This window comes from Morchella sextelata (genome assembly GCF_020137385.1).
Source record: "Morchella sextelata strain SCLS chromosome Unknown scls_7, whole genome shotgun sequence".
Lineage (NCBI taxonomy): Eukaryota > Fungi > Ascomycota > Pezizomycetes > Pezizales > Morchellaceae > Morchella > Morchella sextelata.
The window spans coordinates 1,416,905-1,438,296 of record NW_025408622.1 but is presented as its reverse complement, the minus strand read 5'-3'; the positions used below and the strand labels follow the sequence as shown (position 1 = coordinate 1,438,296).

The 21,392-nt window shown below is 43.8% G+C and overlaps 6 protein-coding genes across 6 annotated transcripts; 4 read left to right on the top strand and 2 right to left on the bottom strand.

The window, feature by feature from the left end:
* Positions 1 to 1,775: 1,775 nt before the first annotated feature.
* H6S33_012049 (uncharacterized protein) lies at positions 1,776 to 4,382 on the bottom strand (the record flags this gene model as incomplete). The annotated part of the gene is made up of 7 exons (XM_044843417.1): positions 1,776 to 2,012; positions 2,064 to 2,151; positions 2,285 to 2,753; positions 2,815 to 2,934; positions 2,997 to 3,224; positions 3,287 to 3,368; positions 3,531 to 4,382. The coding sequence occupies 7 exons, from the start codon at positions 4,380 to 4,382 to the stop codon at positions 1,776 to 1,778; spliced, it is 2,076 nt and encodes a 691-aa protein (XP_044695717.1).
* Positions 4,383 to 6,707: 2,325 nt separating this feature from the next.
* Positions 6,708 to 7,679, top strand: H6S33_012048 (uncharacterized protein; the record flags this gene model as incomplete). Its single annotated transcript, XM_044843416.1, has 7 exons — positions 6,708 to 6,776; positions 6,878 to 6,904; positions 6,963 to 7,034; positions 7,166 to 7,190; positions 7,271 to 7,434; positions 7,535 to 7,598; positions 7,663 to 7,679. The coding sequence occupies 7 exons, from the start codon at positions 6,708 to 6,710 to the stop codon at positions 7,677 to 7,679; spliced, it is 438 nt and encodes a 145-aa protein (XP_044695716.1).
* Positions 7,680 to 9,631: 1,952 nt separating this feature from the next.
* H6S33_012047 (uncharacterized protein) lies at positions 9,632 to 9,993 on the top strand (the record flags this gene model as incomplete). The annotated part of the gene is made up of 2 exons (XM_044843415.1): positions 9,632 to 9,778; positions 9,850 to 9,993. 2 exons carry the CDS (start codon positions 9,632 to 9,634, stop codon positions 9,991 to 9,993), a joined length of 291 nt encoding a protein of 96 aa, XP_044695715.1.
* A 3,527-nt stretch (positions 9,994 to 13,520) lies between these two features.
* Positions 13,521 to 14,455, top strand: H6S33_012046 (uncharacterized protein; the record flags this gene model as incomplete). The annotated part of the gene is made up of 4 exons (XM_044843414.1): positions 13,521 to 13,733; positions 13,996 to 14,012; positions 14,100 to 14,268; positions 14,336 to 14,455. 4 exons carry the CDS (start codon positions 13,521 to 13,523, stop codon positions 14,453 to 14,455), a joined length of 519 nt encoding a protein of 172 aa, XP_044695714.1.
* A 1,055-nt stretch (positions 14,456 to 15,510) lies between these two features.
* Positions 15,511 to 15,912, bottom strand: H6S33_012045 (uncharacterized protein; the record flags this gene model as incomplete). The annotated part of the gene is made up of 2 exons (XM_044843413.1): positions 15,511 to 15,529; positions 15,590 to 15,912. 2 exons carry the CDS (start codon positions 15,910 to 15,912, stop codon positions 15,511 to 15,513), a joined length of 342 nt encoding a protein of 113 aa, XP_044695713.1.
* Positions 15,913 to 18,812: 2,900 nt separating this feature from the next.
* H6S33_012044 (uncharacterized protein) lies at positions 18,813 to 19,286 on the top strand (the record flags this gene model as incomplete). The annotated part of the gene is made up of 1 exon (XM_044843412.1): positions 18,813 to 19,286. The coding sequence occupies one exon, from the start codon at positions 18,813 to 18,815 to the stop codon at positions 19,284 to 19,286; it is 474 nt and encodes a 157-aa protein (XP_044695712.1).
* Between the last annotated feature and the right edge of the window lie 2,106 nt (positions 19,287 to 21,392).

Here is a 21,392-nt window from a genome sequence, read left to right as displayed (position 1 = left end):
TCGCCTCATCGGCCACGTAGAGCGGAACTGGGGTACAGAAGATGACGGAATATTGCGCAAGAGAGCGGATTTATGGGAACGGTTTTTTTTTACAAAGTGGATTTTCATACAAGGAGCTGTTTTTTGAAGGGGGAAAAAATGCATTCATGGGAAAGGTAAAAAAAAAAGTTTGTTTTGAAATTGATGTGCGATCGATCAATTATTAGGTATAGTAGTAGTAGTAAGTAGATACAAGAATATCCCGAATTCGCTTCATGCGCATCTGAACGTGTCTGAAAATACTGTCCAACGTATTCTCAGAGATAACCCGATAGATTACGAGAGTAAGGTATCCCTTCAAGAGTAGGCGTTTTAACCTAGATCTCTCCAACACCTCAAGCCCTCAACTATGTACCCACAGATGCACTATGTATGTATCCCCAGATGTTGAGTTTATGTACTAGGATGATGACGAGCCGGCATATGCCAAGAGTGAATCCCTAGATGAGATTTGTAATACTAATTCGGCTCTATGAATGTCTATAAAATAGAAGGTTAAGTCCGACCCAAATATACACTGAAATAATCCCGCCCCTTTCTCCAGGGAATCGGAACAAACGACTGTCGAAATCCCCCGTACTTGCACGCATACGCATCTTAAGTGAGCGGGACGAATTCATTTAATAACCGTCACCTATTGAGATCCATCTAGTGAGATAGGTCGTCCAGGTATAAGATATGGCGAGTATAAGATATGGCGGCTGTATGTGTGATGTAGATCCGAAGAATGCACCATACGCAAAAGCACGCATGCTCGTTGGTGAAGTGTTATGTAGAGAAATATTCTCTGCTGCCATCTTAGATATCCCACCCAATACAATGAATTCAAACCTGACAAAAGAGACCCAGTTGAGATCCAACTATACTTCAGATCGTGAAAGTGATAGGAAAAAAAACCCGAACACATGATAGCGACCGACTCACTCCGTAACCCCCCATTTATGTAAAACTAGAAAGAATCAAAAGGAAAATTGACTCCATCCCATCCCAGACGAAATTCAAGTCTTGCGCGACTATCAGCAGCAAGATCCATTCTGAGGATTTTCTTGAGTGATCTCAAGGTTGTAATAATATGAGACAAGCCCCAAGAACAAATGGCCAAATGAAGTGATAGCGAAAAAAGGTACTCGAGGAAAAAACAAAAGAAAAAAAATGCACGTTCCCCTTTCATCCATCATACAAAAAATATCCAAAGATTCAACCGACCTTGACCACCAAGAGAGACCGAAGAGAATTAAGACGCCTGTTTTCCCCGCTAACCGAAACTACCCTATGTCCGCCGCAATGCCAGGTTTCGTTGTATGTGCGTCGTTGGCCCGTCAAACATTGCTTTCTCCCTTTTCGAGCGAATGTGAACGCGCCGTACCATTTATTCCCTCTACGAGAATATTTCTGCGCAGAATGCAAATCGAGACCTTTGAACAATCCGAGAACAAGAATGTAAAAGAATATGAATGAAAAAAAGAAAATAGAATGAAGAATCTTCAGTCGAAAAAATCTATCCCAAGAAGAGGTGACAAAGAATCCCCAAGATAAAACCCTTATGCTATATGGTGACGAAATCCATAGGCATTGCGAAGGGAGCCGTTATCCACGAAAAATAGCTGAGAGTCGAAAATGAGGTCCAAGGATGATATTCATCCATTAAGAGGCTCCGGCAAAGCCAGCGGATTTCCTCCAGATTGCTATACAAATCATCCTCTAAGGCCATGCCTTAAGGCCAAATTACAACACTATCAGTACCCATCTAGTTCCCTTTGCGCCTGAGCCTGAGCCTGAGCTGCAGCCTTTTCGGCAAGCTTGTCATCCCGAGGTTTGGCTGCCTCAGTACCCTCGTCCGAACAAGGTTCCTTGAACCAATCGTGTTTCAATGCCTCTTTTGCTGTGATGCGCTTGCTTGGATCATACACAAATATTCTTTTGAGTAGATCGAGAAATTGTTTGTTGAAACGAGTGTTGGGGGGAATTATATCCTATTCTGTAATTAGAGAAATAAATGGTAATATCAGTGAAAGATAACATACTGGTAAACTTTTCATGGCATTTACGTATTTCTTACTAGCCCTGGTGGTCTCGGTATTTGGATAATCCAGCCGTGCACCCTTGAAGTACCTATAGATATTGAGTCAGATTTTTCTTGTAATAAATCCCAAGATTCACTTTGTTATTGGATAAAAACAACACCCGATTCAGGACCTTTTAACGATTCAAGAAGAGCTCTGGTTAAGAGAAAAATTCAACTTACTTTCCAATGAGGGTGGACGAATGATTACTGTTACCATTTCTCCCCAAAACAGACCTCACTAATCTCGTGTCAATCTTCTGGGCACAGACGGCTTGCATCATGGCCAAATGCTCAAGATTATCGTGGGTTTGGAACAAAGCATCCCCAGTATAAAATTCAACCAATATGCAACCTATACTCCACAAATCACATGGGAAGCTCCATCCTAGCCCTAGTATAATCTCCGGAGCACGGTAATGGCGAGTAGAGACAACGCTTGAATGATATTCGTCATCGAAGGTTGCTGACCCAAAATCAATGAGTCGAATATCAGTGTCTAGAAGAACTCTACGAGAGCGGCCTTGACGTTGTGTAGTTGTTGAGGAAGAAGGGATTGGCCGGTTGTAAGCATAATTTATAAACGAATTGTGTACCAAGAGTATATTCTCAGGCTTGAGATCGGTGTGGATCAAATTAAGATCGTGGAGGACTAGGACTAGTCAACTACAACATGCCAAAAATAACTCAAGAGAAAAATAATAGTTACTCACAAGCAACACTTGTCAATAGCTGGCGGGCAAAGCTCTGAATATGGCTGTTTGGAAATGGCGCAAAAGTATTGGCCTTTAGGAAATCGAAAACACTCATTCCAAGTAGATCCGTAACAATACCTACCCAGCATAAGTATTCTACCTTACCCAAAAAATCCACCAGCCCGGCGAGATAGACCTACATATATGATTTCTGTAGTCAAAGCAATCCCGTAGATGGATACACTTGTTCTTATTATCCTTATCGTTGCAGGCCAGGGTAGATAAAACCCTTAATTCGATGCGTGAGGCATCACGGTACTTTTGAACTGAGCGAATGACCTTGATGGCACACTTAGTTCTCTTGACACGATCGTACGCCTCGACGACTTTGCCAAATGTTCCTTGTCCCAGAAGTTTTGTTATGTGGTCTGCAAGCGAACGATATGGTCAATTGATTGTTGCTTTAAGATGGGATGCAATATGAACATACATCGTGTTGTTAAATCGGTGTCAGGTGTTATGATATAATGGCCATCATCGTCGTCAACCCTTACACCTAGGTTACGGTCATTCTACACGGGTTACGTCAGCACAGCCCCACAAAATGCGGCCCGAAAAAAGCAATATCAAATATAAAAATGGATGAAACGCCTCCTGTGAAAAGACTTTGGACGGCTCTTGAATGCGCTGTCCAAAGGGAGATAAATGCAAAAAACCACCGAGATAACACTCACATCTTGGACTTGCATAACATAGACGTCTTTAGCCTTTATCGGAGGTTTTGGAGGAGGATGATAACTAGCAAAAGCATCAAGATTGGTGTTTGCAGCTGCAGCATGACTCGCTCTAGTGACCCTTTTCCTTTTTGGGCCGGCGGTTGCTGCTGCAGCAGCTTGAGGGGCGTAGGAAGGCCCAGCAGTCCCGATCCCAGTTGATCCCAATGATGTTGCAGCTGTTGAAGAATTCCCGTTGATGCTAACAGTACTCGAATGGGTAGATAACGTCGTTGGGGATCCGTAAGCGTGCGGTGTTTGGGTGGAAGAGTACGAGTGATGATCTGGGTAACCAGTATCGTACTGTGTAGTCTTTCGCTTTTTATCTGTATGGAGGATCTGTCCTCCAGAGCCATTTGGAAGGTTATAGTGTCCAGTCATGTGTGCTGTACGCGACACAGTACTGGGCTGCTGTCTGCTCCCGCCAGATGGAGCGGGTTGCGGAGGCGGGGAGTCATCTATCACTATAATCTCTTTAGGAGGACCATTTTTGAAGTATTCGTCCCAATCGACGGGTCGTTTAGGATTTTTCCTCGAGGCAGGTTGGGATCTGGAAGCCATAGCCGAGAGGGTTGATGAACAGTCTGAGGAAGCAGAAACTGAAGAAGTTGGAGTCGCAGAGTTCGCTGTGGCTGTTGTGGAGGCCGGAGCCACCGGAGGTTGATATTGTAGTGGACTGGGGAGAGGTGCGTGGCGGACTGGGAGAATGTGGTGAGGATGTTGGTGTTGGTGAGGATGGCGGTGGTGATTGTAGTCGTATGTGTTATTGAAATTGAGAGGTGGAAGGGCCGAAGCGGTAGAGGGTGTAGACATTTCTAGCTTGGTTGTCCTTGAGGGAGGAGGAGGGGGTTGTGGGTGGGTGGGATCAGGGAAAACAGAGGAAGGAGATAAATTTCCACCTGTTGAGAACCCAACGAAGAGGAATGGGAGAAGGAGAAATAGACTATTACTGAGTACACTGATCAAAGGCGACAGTCGTAACGTAAGTTAAATTAACAAGATGGCGACACTGTTCAGAATCAGAATCAGAGTGGTGAGTGAGATTGTGAGCGCGAGACTGCGAGGTGCCCGGTATAGAGTATGGCTGAGAACGAGTACTCAGGTAGGGTTAAGAATAACGACGAGTGCAGACAGCAGGAAGTCGCGTCTAAAGGGCAGACAGAAGATGAGGAGGTAAAGCGACCAAGGTACGGGCAAGTATGATGAGGTATTCGGCAGGTTCGTGCGTAGCAGGTACAAGGTAGGTATGAGATATCCACGGCAAAGGGCGAACACAAATGGGGGAAATGAAGGAACTTCGCGGTTTCGAAGATATGTCAAGAGAATATTGAGTACTGACTAACCGAAGACAACGAGAAACGGATCCTGTTGTTCTCCTAGATCCTTCTACTCGTATCTTGTCGCTTTAATTCACTGTCTATCTCTATCTCTTGCACCTAGAAGAGACGAGGGTTAGACAGGCCCTGTATGTCGTCCCTATCGGTGGAGGTTGTTCTGTTCTGCTGCACACCACTCCTTCGTTCCTCTCACGCTCTTTCACACACACACACCTGCTGCGTGCTGCTTGCTGCCTTGCTCTTGGGAAAGACACACTAAACTTGCGTGGGTGTGGAGCTCGTCCCGTCGATTTTCCCAATCACATCACCTCCAATCAAGAGTCTTGAAAGGCACAGCAACAGCAGCATTACCCGTTACCTACTGCTTGCTCTTCTCGCCTGTAGATTGCCCTTGCCTCACTTGCTCTTTTTGTTGTGCGGTCTGAAGTATCGCGAATTAATGCTATTGCAAGATGCACAAGAGGAAAAATGCTTTGAAAGAATAAAGAACTGCTTCCTCTCCTTATTTCGGTAAACCAAATCTCCAACCCTCCCCAAACAATAAGGCTCAACATCCGTGAAATTTATTGACTATAAATTTTGCCTAATACAGAACTTTAGCCCCACACTTGCGCTGACCGAACGGATTACCAAAGGATCTCCAATTTCATCTTTTGGTCGCGTCGTCCCCATCCCCACTTTCTGAGCGAGCCGAAACCACCGTGAGAGCGAAGAAAAGTCTGCGAGAGCAAAAATACATGCTTACTGTACCCCTACCCTAGCTAGTACCGGTATCATATCGACAACATGTTCCTAAATTTGTAGGAATTTATCAGAAGCCGTGAAACCTTGACCTGGAGAAAAATTTAGTAAGAGAAGGGAGATCAAAAAACGGCGATAGTCTTTTCTTTGCCATCATGATAACCCCAAAGTTACAACTCAATCTTAGATATGGACTGATCAAGCTTTAAATCCCAATAATTTGTGATCTGTTTCGTTAAATAACGCTATGATTATGTGCTCGGGGGTGTGCTCTTGAAAATCGTACGGACCTCTGCTACACATACCTACTGGTCAGGCGTAATTCTACCAAGCCTAAAAGAAAAAAAGCCGGGAGGTAGTTTCTCAGGAACTATGATCGTTCTAACACTTGGTCACGCCTCAAAATTAAAACAATAAAAAAAGTAAAAACAGATGGGAGAAGAAAAAAAAAAGCCACATTTGGATTCTGAGCCTAGGTACCGGTACGTATTTCCTTTAGGTAGGTTTATCATTCTCCCTGTCACCAAAGAGCTGGGACAAGATTTACCATGGATTACATACATGTAGATAATAGCAAGATACATATGTAAATGTAAATCTATATTGTAGCTCGCACGAGAATAATTCGGAGTATAAGCAAGTCTTTCGGCCCGGCCGTTCATCGGTTGCGTAGTTAAACGATATACCTATCCGAGTTGACAACTTACCGGCACCACCCTAGTACTCCCAATGTAGATGCTTGTTTACCCCCCTCTCGCACTCTTTCACGAATCCTATGGCTTAGGGAAACATGAGTTAACTATTTCGTTCCTGATAGGAGGTACCTTGCGGCTCCTGGGATATATTCCGCTCAGATGTCGCTTCCTTACAGATAAACACACATGTACTACATGAGTACACACGTAAGCAAGAGGGTTTACACCGGGATGCCACGATGTCTGAGTAAAAATAAAACAGAAACAGGGCCGTGAAAAGGCTGGAGCATGCAGCGGTCTCTGTATGAATTGGTCCCGGTAAATACATACATCCCTCTCGGAAACCGGAGAGACTTCCATCGGCGATGGAGAACAAAATGATCGCCCATCTTGGCTTGCCGGACATCAAAGAAGGAAACGAAATGTATCAAACGGTATCAAACGGTGCACATAAAAAAGCTTAACAGCCCGTGTGGTCTCCGAAGATATCATAACCTTGTGATCCTCACTCCTCCTCTCAAGATTCTACATATAGGCTGGCTCTTTCTTTCAGCCTTCACTAGTAAGCTCTCTCGGAATAATAATTATTATCAGTCCTTTAAACTGATCACCGGAAACAGAAGCGCCTCCTTCCTAAAGCAATAAAGTCCGGGGGACAGAAGGGAATCCATAACGAATCCTTTGCTGCGGCAGTACATAACAGACTTGCTTAAGAATGGAAGCGCGGAGGAGAGAGGAGTGCCAACCCCCCGGTCCGATTACTCCAATAACCTAACGCACGTGCTGGTGCGGATCGATCTGCGCGCATGCCGGAAGAAGCGAGAGGGGGGAAAATAACATAACGAAAGGTGTGACTTTTTTTGCCTTTTGCGTGTTGAAATGCGGTTTTCACTGAACCTATGAGATTCTATCTCTTTTGAGCCGGCAGTTTTTCCGGTGAGTGGCTGCACAAAAGTACCTACACATTCTACATACATACAGTATGGATACAAGGGGGACCACGTAGTTATCGTAGAAGCCTTGAACAGCGACGGAAACAAACGAGGAAACGAACTTACAGGAAAACATTATTCTATCACCGATATCTGGAAAGTATAGTGCCATACGATACGAATCCTCATGAAGCCTCGTGGACTTCGTTGCTGACCTTTTGTATGTACATATGTATGTGCATTTGTACTTTTACATAAAGCATGCCAAAGACAAGATAAATGGTTATGCAGTATGCATATTAATATTCGTGAAGGCCGGCGTATGTATGTACCAAGGCAGGTACGAACGTCATGTTCGGTTTATCGTAAGGTGACTGACTGTTAAAAGCAGGATATTTAAGCTAGTAATAGCCGTCTCGAAACCCGAGGGGCGTAATGTCTAAGTAAAAGGTATTGGGGGCGGTTTAAAAAAATCTTCTGATATTGGATAACGCGTCGGCATATCATACACTCGGGAATACTGCCGCCGGGTGTCGATAAACAATTCAGAGATTGCTTATCGACAACGGCCATCCGAGATTCCGGAAATGATATGCAAGGTTTTTACGGAATTATACATCCTCATCACATCCAACACGCCGTGCGTTTCAATTAAGGACTGTTTATGAAAATAAAACTTCTCACCTGAGCTGTTGCAGGTGTGTCTCTTAACTATAAGATCGCCACAGTGTCGTGCTTGCTGTGGAATGGGGGAGGATTGCAGGATCTTCAGATCTACCACATGCTCAGGGGGTTAAAAATAATTGAGAACTAATCCTCACGGAGCAGGGTCCCCACAACAGATAAATACGCAGCTTCATCTCGGCTTAGTTAGATGCCCGATTTTATTCAGTTCCGACATTAATCGATTTTTGGAAGAATCCAACTTCAGAGGCTTAGATGGGAATTAAAAACTCCCGTTTTACAATCATGGGACCTCAGCTGAGAAGCGCTTACTGCCAGCTCACTTTGACAACATGCAATAGGCCAAAAGAAGACATTCAAATCCAGGTACCAAGCTTCGGAGACTATCAAGAATTAAAAACTCCCCGCGTTTTTAACAGCAATGTGTTAAAGATTGGAGAGCCGGAAACTGCTAAGAAGCAAAGAAAATTACCTTGTGCTTTTAATGCCTTGGAAACCCCTCGATTCAACAGAATTACCCATCTGTCCCTTGCTCTAGCTATCCTACGCAATTGCTGCACGGTTTAATAGTGTATTTTCCTACGGAATTTATCTCACTTCTATGAAACTTCTATGAAGAAGAAGAAGCTATCACGGAGACGTCCTTTTAGAAGAATTAGGTTGTGGTCCACTGATCCCATCTTTCCATACGATAAGCGACTTTTAGGTCTGCCGAATTCCTTAAGCTTATGGGCAAGTGCCGAGGATCTTATTTTCATAAACGGCCAAAGCCTAAGCCTTTGATACATGATTAATTGAAGACATAAAGGATTCTCGGATATAACGTCTAGACCAGAGAGAATATGTTGAGTACATACTTTCAGATAAACAATGTTAACAAAAGGGAAGGGAAATGTACGATAGTGAATCCATGGTGGTTTAGGGGCATAAATAGGATGTTCTTTGATGGCACGAATATGGGATTCATGCTGAGATAAAGGATACTTCTACTTATCACGACAGCAAGTCTCTGCCAATTGCTGTCCTAAGAACTGGCAGCGGCGGGAAACATCATGCACTAACCACATATACACGCGCGCATGCAACTGCATATCCGGAAGACTTCAACTGAGAGGATAATATTGTTTACTTGAGCATGTCAATTTCCAGGGCTGTCTGGCAAAAGACTACGAACAGTTGAGTATGATTATTACAGAATCGGTTATAACGAAGATACTTATTTACGCAGGTATGTACTGGGTGATAGTCGGTGAAGGAACCAGTGGCAGAGTTTAGATATCAACCCCATATATCCATAGATGTGCTTCTAGGCCATAAATTATTGATATCCCATTCGAGAGATTATTTCACATTCTATAATGCCGTGAATCGGTACACATAGTTCAACTAACACATCAGACCTCGTTTTGTGCTTTGAAGACATCCAGGGCCAGGGTTCCCAATATCGATGGAGATATAATGACGTCAGCCACGTCCCACAAAATTTACGGAACATTGACGTAATCTAACCCTAATATTATTCAAGCCCTATGTCTATAAATCCTTATTAAAGAACGAGTTGCTGTTAGTATATCCCCGATATCAAAGGTGTTCGACTTTCTCGATATCTCTAATTTTTTCGCCTAAAAGGTTATCACACAAACAAGCTGGAAGCTCTTTATCAGCACGAAGCCATGTCATCATCAAGTCAGAACCGTTTACCCACCGCAGTTAAAGGCGGATCAGGCCTCACGAAGACACCCGCAAATACCTCTTCAGACCCTGACTCATCAACTCTACACAGCGTCAATTCTGGGCTCCATGACACACATGACCAAACTGTAATTCACTATATTCATGGAAGTACTATAAGTGAAGAATATTATTATCTAATATCGTTTGGCACGCACAGAAGCCGAGTGTTGCCAAGAACGATATGAAAGCCAGCGGCACCGTTGGAGACGGAACGAAGATTGGACGGATGGTTAAGGAGGGGGCCGCGGATTTCATTGATAATCTAGCGCACGACAGCGTTATGGACCCATCGCAATCTTGAGAAATTAATGGTATGTTTCTTCATACCGACACCCGGTGCCCTGAATTCAGTCTTTAATGATCTGAAGATGTAGTAGGAAGTACATACGGCTGGCACGTTAGATTTTGGTTTGACTGATACATGTAGTCCTACGATTGAGTGTACAACACACTGTACAATAAATATCATATATAAGGAGTTGATCGTTTGTGGAATTCGTTCGTTGCACATTACTCGTTGAATTATATATTATGGAGTCATGTAATGAGGGTTTGTCCTTCGTGGCGCCGGCAACGCCAAACTCAGAGATGCAACGTACAGATCAGAATTTTGTATAGGTAACTGAGTAGTCGTGATGGCTGAATACATGTACGCACTCACCGTATCTTAACTGAAAACCAAACATCCTTGTTTGTTGCCTGACGTCATGGGGATCTTGCAAATCGACATGATCGAGTGATATTATATGATTAAGATATCTTCTATGATTAAGATATCTTCTATGATTAAGATATCTTCTATGATTAAGATATCTTCTATGATTAAGATATCTTCTATGATTAAGATATCTTCTATGATTAAGATATCTTCTATGATTAAGATATCTTCTATGATTAAGATATCTTCTATGATTAAGATATCTTCTATGATTAAGATATCTTCTATGATTATTGCTTATGTAACTTGTTAATTATATGTAATAGATAGGATATGATAGAAAAAGCAAGAGGAAGGAGAATTAGAAAGGAAAGATTTGAGGGATTTGGGGTTAATTTATAAATTAAACGAAGAAACAAAGAAAAACAATACCTGGGTTTTTGTCCCGCGCCGTGAAAGACCGACATTGGCGAAGTCCGTTTGTATTTCATAAAGATAGTGCATGTACATACATGTAGTTACACGGGTTTAACCTTGGATAATAAACACATGTATCTTTTACTTGGTATCTGAACGTTTGGCAGCGAAACGTGGTGGTGGGGGAAATAGAAAGGGGCTCCTGTAGTGCTAGTGGATTACCACACTGTGCGTCGTTTCCGCCTGTATCTCCCCTTCTTTCTTTCTTTACTTTCTTACCTATAGTTCTCTATCCGCAAAAACCATCAATACTCGTGTCGTCTGTCATCAATCTTTGATCACTCAAAGCCTCGAGCTCTATTCTCAAAACTTCTAACCTTTATCACCATCACCTTTATAACCCAAACCGCGCAAGGCTACTACTGTGTTAACTAGACACAATGGCCTCTCGAGCTTATACGGAACCCTCTAATCCCAATTTTTACTTTAATCCACACCTGTGATGATGACCATGAGCTATTAACTAGGCTAGCTCAGATATCATGAGCAAAGTATCAGTCCAAGCTTACAACCTCGAAAGCTAGAGCCTCCAGATTTTGGAGGAGAACCAAGCTGTGCCAGTTACGGGCAGGCGATTGAAAATAACATCTACGCGGGTCGGCCACCATACCGGTCTGTCAGGCTTGAACCGGGCTTTCCTAGCTATAGACCAATTGAGACCAACAACTAGAAAATTCAAGCCCAATATGAGCCCTCTTCTCACCGTCCAGGGAAAAATGGCAGCGGATACCGATAGCACTAAAAGCTGTTGGCGGTGGCGACTAGTTGTGGGATTGTAATGATCATGCCGATAGATGATATGATGACGTTCATTAAAGTGTTACCTTTGAATATAACGAACACCAACTATAATTAACAAAATCAAGTTGCCAGAGGTGGCGGATCCGGGGAAGGACTCCTTATAAATGTCTTTTGAATATTCTATTCTAAAGTATGAATCATCATAAGGCCGTCTAACTCATGCCGTTTGGTAGAAAAGTGTTAATATGGTTTCTAGGTCGAAGATTATTGGCCACCCACAGTACTGGAGGATCAGGTTGCTAAGTCCATCAACTCAAATATAAAGTATATATCCCGATGCTATTTAGCATCACGAATCGAGAGCACGCTGAAATATCATGTGTATCGCAAATCCCATCCATTAATTAACTTGGATCCTTCAGCGTCTCCACCAGGCCATCATCCTGGTCACCAGAGGTGAAAACTACGTAATTTACATATGTAGAGTATAGTGCTTTATGGATACTGGCTTGTATGTGGATAGTATACGTACCCGCGTGGCGATATTTATTGCTGCCTTTCGCTCTGATTTGGTCTGTAGGGATTTAACTATACGTACACCATAAGCACGGCCACCTGCTTTAGTCTATGCTCGATAACCGCGGGTTACGCATCTACCCAAAGCGTTTTCTAGGAAATGCGTGTAACTTCCGACTCTGCGTTGCCTCCTGGTATAGTGACAGACTGTAGGAGTCAGATACAAGTACATATACAAACATGTACTATTCAGAAAGTGTAGTTTGGGATCACTGTGTAACATAAAGTAGTGATCTGCGCGCACGTTCGGTACCAAGGTTCGTCAGGGGAAAATCACCAATAAGCCCCATGCTGACTCTATTGTGCCGTCTTCTTGAAGCTTGACTCCATGAAATCGACAGGAAACTGTCTGGCAACGTCAAAACCACCCTGCATACTGTATGCAGGTTACACGAACCCTTACCCAATACCCCTAGATTTCCGTATCAGGCGACGATAGCTGTGGAGCGCACGGCGAGTCTATTGAAACCGTGGCGAATGTGTACTACGATACTTACATGTTTGAAGAAATTTCAGCTTAAGAGTTATAGGGGAGCCAGTATCGAACGTTTCACATTCAATATCCAAACCCGTTGGCGTAATGTTTTGGCCATCCAACTTTACCTACTCCTCGAACCTTGTAGGTACAGAAATGTGTACCTATGCATGCGCAGGGATCAAGCCAAGGATATCAGGGCGCATTGACTGAGGATAAGGCGTGCCTGTGGAACCTAAATCAAGCCTCATTAGGAGACGGGGACTCCCTTGACATGCTTATGTTTATCCACACAAGATGAGATTTAGGAATCGGTGTTGAGGGTGCAAGGTGTGCGATGCCACACATGTGCCATCCTGGGAGGTGAGTTTACAGGATGTATCAACGGGGAGTAACGCTCCCACCAAAACTGGGTATTCGCCAATGGACTTGCAAGACTTACTGTTTTTTTGGTCTTGTATTTTGTAAATATGAATAGTTGTCAACGGCTACGAAATCACATTCAACTATTCCAACCCAACATTTGTTGCTATCTGATCTTCCGGAGATGGTGGAATTTTGGCTTAGAAGTTTTCCTGATAAGGTTACAGTGCCGTCTCAGCTTAGTATTGTGGCCCAGTTGTGCCAAATGCGGCCGGTAAACTCGGGGTTTGTGGTTTCGAAATAATTTTTAGCGCCGTTTTGAAGAGCCCGGTGGAACCTACGCACTCCAGACGACCATAAATGATAGATCCTACAAGATTTCTAAATATTACATAAAATGCTTATATCTGAGTAGTCGCCCAGCAGTCTCAACGCACACTGAGTCGAAGCGTCCCAATATATCTCAATCACAACTTCAGATTTAGCTCAAACCAATCAAAAAGAAACCACACAGAAAACGAAATCAACCACTTATCAGATGCTCGAGAGGAGCTTGAGCGCAACCGGAGGAAATATACCGGTTCCCAGCTACTATACTGGTCTAGGTATTCATCTGCCAGCAGACACAAAAGACAATGGCTCGACTCACTCAAGTGACTTTCTATCATTGGAAAAAAGACTTCCAAATTTTCCAACTACTGCGAGTTTCGATTCAATAGTCCCTTCATCCCAGCAGAGTCTTTCATTACAAGTAATAAGCCGAACAACGAACGAGACTCGTTCGTTGTATGTTTCTCGGTGTCGCTTTTTCATACGATTGTTTTCGACTTTTGCTTCAGTGGGGGTAGTGGCTGGGATTGCGAGCGCATATGTGGAATACTATTCAACCAAAGATAGTGGGTTGCTTTATGCCGGGCAAGATATATGGCCTGAGTACTTAGATATGAGGCCGAGCGATACTTTATTGGCTGTAGGTTGTGTCACATCTTTCTTTAGCGGTGGACTTCTGGTAGCTGGAATTTTCCCAAAGGTTAGTTCTCTATGTGTAGTCATGAAAGGGTGTGTCATTGACTGGGGACCACTCACTTACTTAGATTCGACATATAACACGACTCAGTGATATTTTATCACTTATTGTGGCTGTAATTGGGCTACCGCTGGCGGTTTTTGGCGCCTGCTTTCTCTACTGGTATAACAACAACTACCACACCTTTTGGACATGGTCGTGCGACAACAGAAAGATAGATCATCCAGAGGCTCAATTCAAGGTGGTTTGTGGCGAAATAGTATGCTACCATGTCCCTTGAAACTACAATTGATTAGTTTTATAACTTACCATGGTTTATAATAAAGGGGTTTGCATTCTCAATGAGCTGGCTAGTTGCTGCTGCGGAGTCGTTGATGATTATCAACGTTATTGTTGGCTGCATTGTAGTCAAGAGGAAAAACGGCGAAACAAGATTAGGCGTATAATATGTTGGCTGCTGGGTTCAGCATGCATGTATAAACTGGGGCGTTTTGGATTTTGATTTTGTCTATTTTTTAGCTACTGGAAAGGCGCATTTCTGGAGTTTTGGGGGATCGGAGTTTTTGGGTTTCGGTGTCTCTTAGATCTGATCTATCGGTTAAGTACATGTAGCTGCTATGTATTATAGGTCGGTACCGAACTTAACTATGCATCATAAATGCATGTAATTATGTATTCCATGCTGTTGGGTCGATTCATCAACAGTTTGGGCTGTGCGTGTGGGGCAGATGCCGGTGAGGCGAAGCAAAGCTGCGGCGTCGAAATGCTATGCCAGCATACATGTAGCTAGATCTGGCTTTGCAACCTAGTCTTATCGGCGAAGTACTCTATGGTATTTGTGAAATTGGATAATTCATGATGAGGTAGTATTTCCGGGGGTATCTTATGAGAATTCTTAATTCACAGCTAGGTTCCTAGATGGCATTTATCAGACCTATGTAGCAAGAGGGAAGAGGGAGAGCCTCCAAGAAAAGAGAAATTCATAGCCGCCCTGGATTGGATAGTTGACTGTCGAGAGATTCATAAAGCTCGCTTTTTACCTGCATTCAACGTCCAGACCACATAACTCAGGAACGAGTGCAAGGTCAACCTAACCCTAACCCTGGGGAAATAATGATGCCTAAATTGGCGTGCGTCATCGTTTATCACTCGTTGAAACATTCAAATCGCGACTACCTGACCTAATCAAACTTCAAAGAGCTTCGTTTGGCGAATTCCTCCCTGATTTTGTCTTCCAATTTATGTTCCCAGAGCTTGGGGAGGCCAGGCGGGATAACGTAGTCTTATACGGGTAGTTCTAGCTACAAGACATGCGCTGGCGTCATGATTTGTGAAGAGGACTATGTATTCCTACTAATTCATGCAAGTATGTAATTTAGAGGTATGAAAATGCTGAATATACTTCATCAAACGAACTTAACGCCCAGAACTCACAACAAATCCATGGATGGGAAAATTAAGATACCCCTAATAGCTATACAGATTCCTAGCTCCCCTTCACTCAAGACATGACTTCAATTCTATCCGCAGTCAGCCAAACCCCACCCCGCCCGCCAACGATCCGATACCGCACCGCAAACTGACACCCATTGCATGCCACATGGGTATTCTCCCGCTCGAAGCACCCCCCACCACACGACCACCTTCGCAGTGGCCTCGGTACTAGACCCTCCGACTTTTGCTCCGAGCATGTTAACACTGTCTGGCCAGGTTTATCAGACGCAACATTGCAGTGACCGAAGACGATTTGCGAGTAGTTGCAGCGGCAGCAGATGAAGCGGTAGTCTTTGCGAATTTCTCGTAGAGTGGGGCCTTTGATAGAGGCTTCTATGAGTGTAATGGAGTCGAAGATGCTCGTGTGGGTGCGAAGCCCTGGGGCTTTTGGGAGCTCAGTGATGGCCATTGAGTGAGTGCTTGTGGGCATTGCACTATCCGAGTGGGAGGGCGTTGGGAATCTAGATTGATAATTGAGTGAGTATTCAATGGTTGAATTTATGCATCTTTCATTTGATATACGGACCAGATTGGTGGATGCCAATTGCAATTTATGGCTGTCTGAGATTGGATGCTAGGTTGATAGAGACTTATTGAGGCTCGAATGTTGGTGTTGTATTCCTTGTACCCTTATCGATTGATGGTTCAACTGATCTGCATGGACGCTGAGTCTTGGGGTGTGGCTCAAAAATATTATGTAGCTACATGTACTAAGTGGCAGGCGAGGTTGCGCCGTTTCAAGTCTCGGTTTAGGGTTACAGGATTGAAACATTCTACAAATTACTCTAGGGACGTATTGACTAGAATAGAAAAAAAATTCTTAATAGTCTAGTATGCGGAGAGGGGAGAATTAGAAGATCTGATAAGTAAAAACTGCAGCAGAGGACAATGAGCTTATTCTACCTCTATTCCTCGATATTGGAGCTTAATCTTCGAATGTTCAACATAGAAACGAGAATATCCAGATGATTTTTTTTTTGTAAATCAAGTACATGTACATGTACATAGTTTAGTTCGGATGGCCAGCTGTAATATAATTTTCTCAAATATTAGCCGGCCGAGCTGGAGAAAAGCTAGATGTACCTATTTTATAGTTAATACATGTATTGTCATTTCTATCCACACGCTATTCCATCCTTCGTCATAATACCTTCCTATGAGACTGAACTTAAGAAGTATATGTATGTACATCGTGTACATATTTAGTCGCGGTCTTTGAATCCTAATCACCTGGCTCCCCCAGCAATACGCATTTTGTGTTTCGTTTGCTGTGAATCCCCAAGCCAGCTGGTGCAGTTTCAGCATCTCTTTGTTATGGGTCGGGGGATATACATATTTATCCCGATCAGCAGATCTAGACTGACCCGCACGTGCACGCTGCATTGCAACGCCTGTATCCATCAGGTAGGTCCGGAACAGACAAGGAAAAACTGGATGGAGCGAGTTTGGACACGTAAGAAAAAAATGCTGGCTGTGCTCTATCTGTCGGGTATGTAGGCCGGTTGATATAGGTAGGTATGTATGTCCATACTATGCGCCTTTGAAAGCAGCCTCCCATAACCATGGTCATGGAGCTAGAGCTTCGTTCAACAGCATCGGTCCCTACAAGTGTTGCTTTTTCTCCTCCCTTATGTTCTTTGATAGAATGTGCAGCCGCATTCCTAGCTGCTAGTTACCCGTTATCAATTAAGGCCCACAGGCATGAGGTAGAACTAGGTGGGCGAGGAAGGGGTTTTAAAGACGTCCACAGTACATCATACCGGTTCCGGTACGACAGGCTTACAACCAGGTATTATCCCCCGGGGTTTCGAGTGTCAATAGCGACCTGCAGGTATGCGTCAGACTTTCCTTTCCTTCCCCGTACATACCTCTTTGAGGGGACACGATGACACCCGCCGCGGCCACGCACAACACCTGTTTTTCCTTTTTTCCCTTCCCTTTTTTCCCTCTTCAGCGAGTGGAGCATGACGCAGGCCCTTTGTTGTTCCTTCGCTCGTTCGTTCGTTTAGAGTAAGGGTTTCCTGGTAGAGTGGCTAGGCGGTGAGAGGTTTTGAAGAGAGGAGGAGGATTAGGAGGATTAGGTTGTGTTTTGTAGCTATGGAGTTGAGTGATCGAGTGAGTACTCACTGCAACATGGCATGTAATATGCACAGATCTTCGGCCTTTCTCTGCGCATGAGTTGCGGCTTAAAAACTGCTACTGGCAACGAATCCATGCGCTTGCCTTAGCTAGAATAACCCGCAACTCTTGCTGCATATGCAGGCGTACTCTACATGCTACCATACAGAATCTCTACATGTACCTTATCGGCCCATCGATCTCAGCCTGCTCCTAAAAGTTGGTCCGTTTGGAAAATCTACTAAGGGCTCCGTTTTGCACGATGTTGAAAAATAAATAGTTCGCCAGAGAACTACATGTAGGCTCCGCTCCAGCTGAGATGAAATTAGATTCCCCTGAGCTACTTGACATGTTCCAACTTAAGCCTCCTCCACACAAATGGAAGAAAGAAGGGTGTGCGGAGCCTCATGCCTAGTGCACTGGTTAATTTGACCAAATTTGCGCCTCCTCCATTCACTGGGAGTCGTGTATGCGCAGTCTAGTCTCCGATCCGCCCTGTAATTAATCATAATCACTTATATGCCAGGGGAGTGACTGACAGTCAGAATCATGAGCACGACTTTTTCCCGACAAGTACTTTACTTCTCTTGCATGTCTTCTCCTCTTCCTCTTACTCTTTTAATTCAACCCTCGTTGCCGGTAACTTCTGCGTTTGCTCTTATGTGTCCAGCATTGAGACACTTCATCATTCAACCCGAGCAGACCAGATAAACAAACGCAGACATCCACCACAACCACTGTCACCTGTACCCTGAGTCAATAAGAAGGTCCGGGAACTGAACAATAAGAAAAAAAAAAGCAAAGCCAACAGGAATTCAAATTACACGGGCTAGAGAACTAGACGGAGAAATACCTGCATCGACCTTGCTCGATATGTAGGTGCAGTTTCGAAACCGCTATCAACGAATAACTACCCGACGAGGCTAAAGATTTTTTTTCGAAGTAACTGCTTCTGCCAACAGACTGTCCGCCTTGTTTATATCGACCCCTCGACCAACCGGTACATAGGCTTAAGAAGGCTCTAATAATCACTCGAATTCAACTAAGTAGCAGCATTATCATTCTAAATCAACGACAACGGAAATTCAAAGTTAAATTTCCGAGAGAGATAATTTCTACTTTATACTTCTTACAGACCTGAGAGTTATCTGCAACCTGGTATATTGAAAAAAAAGACCAAAGCGACAAGAAATGTGTCAGTACGAGCTTTGGGTCTACCAAAGGTGCCTCTCTTCTTCGTCCCCGCATCTTCCCCACCAACCACACCGTACCTACTTCCGCGTAGCAAAGTGTTTGAGCGCTCCCACTTGCGAACCTCCTGCGCCTCGAGCAGACTTAAAATCTACCCCCGAGCTGCCGGTGCAGCTGCGGGACCGATACTGTACAACTTGTTATGAAGCTCTCCAGAACTCCATGGGTAGTAGTGGTGATAGCTGCTGGCCATGCGGAGAGGAAAACTGGCCTGATGAGCGACTTTGCAAAGGGATGAAAGTCGTTGATCTGGAAGGATGGAATGGAATGGACCGAACAGTAGAGCTGGATAGCAACGGTACCTTGGCGGACGCAGGCGCGAGGACTAGAAGGCTAAAATTCCTGGCGAGAAATTGGAAAGGGTGGAGTGACTGGGGCGGGATTGATGGGAGGGTGTTTAGAGGCATCTCATGATTGAGATTGGAAACTGTGCATCTGTAACAACCGGAGTTTAAAGCCTTAAGATAGGCTGGCGTCGTGTCAATTTTTCTTCTTTATTTTCCTCTTCCGTTTTTCTTTATCCCTTCCTTTCGTCTGTATTTCTTTTATACTCTGGTAGGGCGATGGCTTGCCAGGTTGTCCTCTTAATATTTGCTCGTTGGCGACGAAACACTTTTCTCAATTATCCTTTTAGAATATTGTATTACATCGGTAGTGTAGTATAGTACATACATTTTATTTCTTCTTTTGAGCAGGCCATTATAGCCGCGGCTCTGCAAAATCGAATGCGCATTGCCAAGTCTTCGTGCACGTGGAGCGAGTGATGTCCCATGATCCAGTTAAACGTTTCAGGGCTTTCTCTGAGTTGAAAATCCACTTCTTTGATACAATCATGATACTATCCACGAGGTCTCTGTGAATAAGTCGCATAGTATACGGAATGCCCCGCCCTCAAATCTTTCCGCACCTCAACGCTAGGGGTGAGGTGGTGATGAGTTCCGGGGGAGGAGAATCATATGGGCAAATTATGCAGATAATTCTCCCAATCATCGTTTCGATATTCAAGGGGAAACGACCTCATCCGGTCGTATACTAAACACAACGTATTTGAGGTAGGTGGAGAGACATCTCAATCCGGTCTCGAAACGAAGGAGGTGAGTTCGTTGACCAATACCACCAATCAACCTCGCAGATACCGAACCCCTTTTTGTAACCCTAACCTAAAACATCATTAAATTTTAGACTCTGGAAAAACACAGTCGCACAATTATAACGCGAGAGAGCTTGACAGCTTTTGTATAACCATTGCTTTATTTCTTTCCGATCTTGTGATTTTTCCCCTCTTTTTTTTTTCGCAGGAACCGGATCGCGGAGGAGCGTGCACGAAGACTCCGAACCGGCTCCAGGTCATTATTGCTTTCTTGGTTATCGTTTGTGCTACAAAGTGGTGTGTATTACAGCAGTTGAAATTTTCTTTCGCAAAATGCAGTGCAGCCCAGTTCACGACAGCTGCAGGGGATGCAGAGTGAAATTCTTAACTTCATATTGCGATCCGGATCCGATGACTTCACATACAACCCTAACCCACCTGCTAGCAGTAGTAGTGACTAAGCGATCGAACGTTGAGGGGAATTAAATACATGTACCTACAGTGACAGAAACATGGATAAAATGACTATCGCAGTCTTTGGCAATGCCGTACCACTGCGGTAACACTACCGTTTACTTCGTCAAAATACGGAGACAAAGCGGCATATTCTCACAATGCCGTACTGATGCGGTATCAGTTTTACCCCCATTTCTGATACTGTACCTTTGCTAAATACATAGAAGTTAAAATACTTAGGTGATCGTTGAACTCTGTTAGCCTTTGTATGAGAAAGTCGAAAAGTCGCTTTTGGAGGCACTACCACGTATTCATATATTGTAGATTCATGTAGAATCACTCGATACGAAATACTGCACAAGTATTGATTGATTGATTACTTCATTAATTGTATGCAACCCGGAGGTTATGATAATATCTGACAAATCTAAAACCTACTAAAGAAATAAACTGAAGAAATAATATAAACTGAAATGTGGAATAAAATATTGCTGTCTTTTAACTCATTCTTTCCTAATTAATCAAGTAATCAATCAATTAATCAAACCCATTCTTTCCTTTTCCTTTAACAATTTGTCCCCTTCTCCTTTTCTCAGCCCAATTTATTCTTCCCTCAAGTTGTCCCACCCCATTTCCAATTCCCTTGGTTCACTTTGGGCCTCGCTGTCCCTCCTCTCTAGTTGGTGTTTCCACCGTAGAAATTGACTCCAAATGTTCTTCACAATAGGTATGCCTGTGGCAGTCCATAATAGCTTTTCCATGGTATCGTGCAGGCCATTGACTTCCCTAACTGTCTCTATTGCTAAGCACTTGGTGAGGATATGGTTAACATTTTGTACCTCTGCCCCGCATTTGTATTCTGGTGTATCGAGTTTTCCTATCCGGTGTAGGAGGTATTGGTTGTTGACTATATGGCCTGTTCTTAATCTGGCGATGATAGCCATGTATTTCCAGTCCGTCGGCTCGAATCGAAC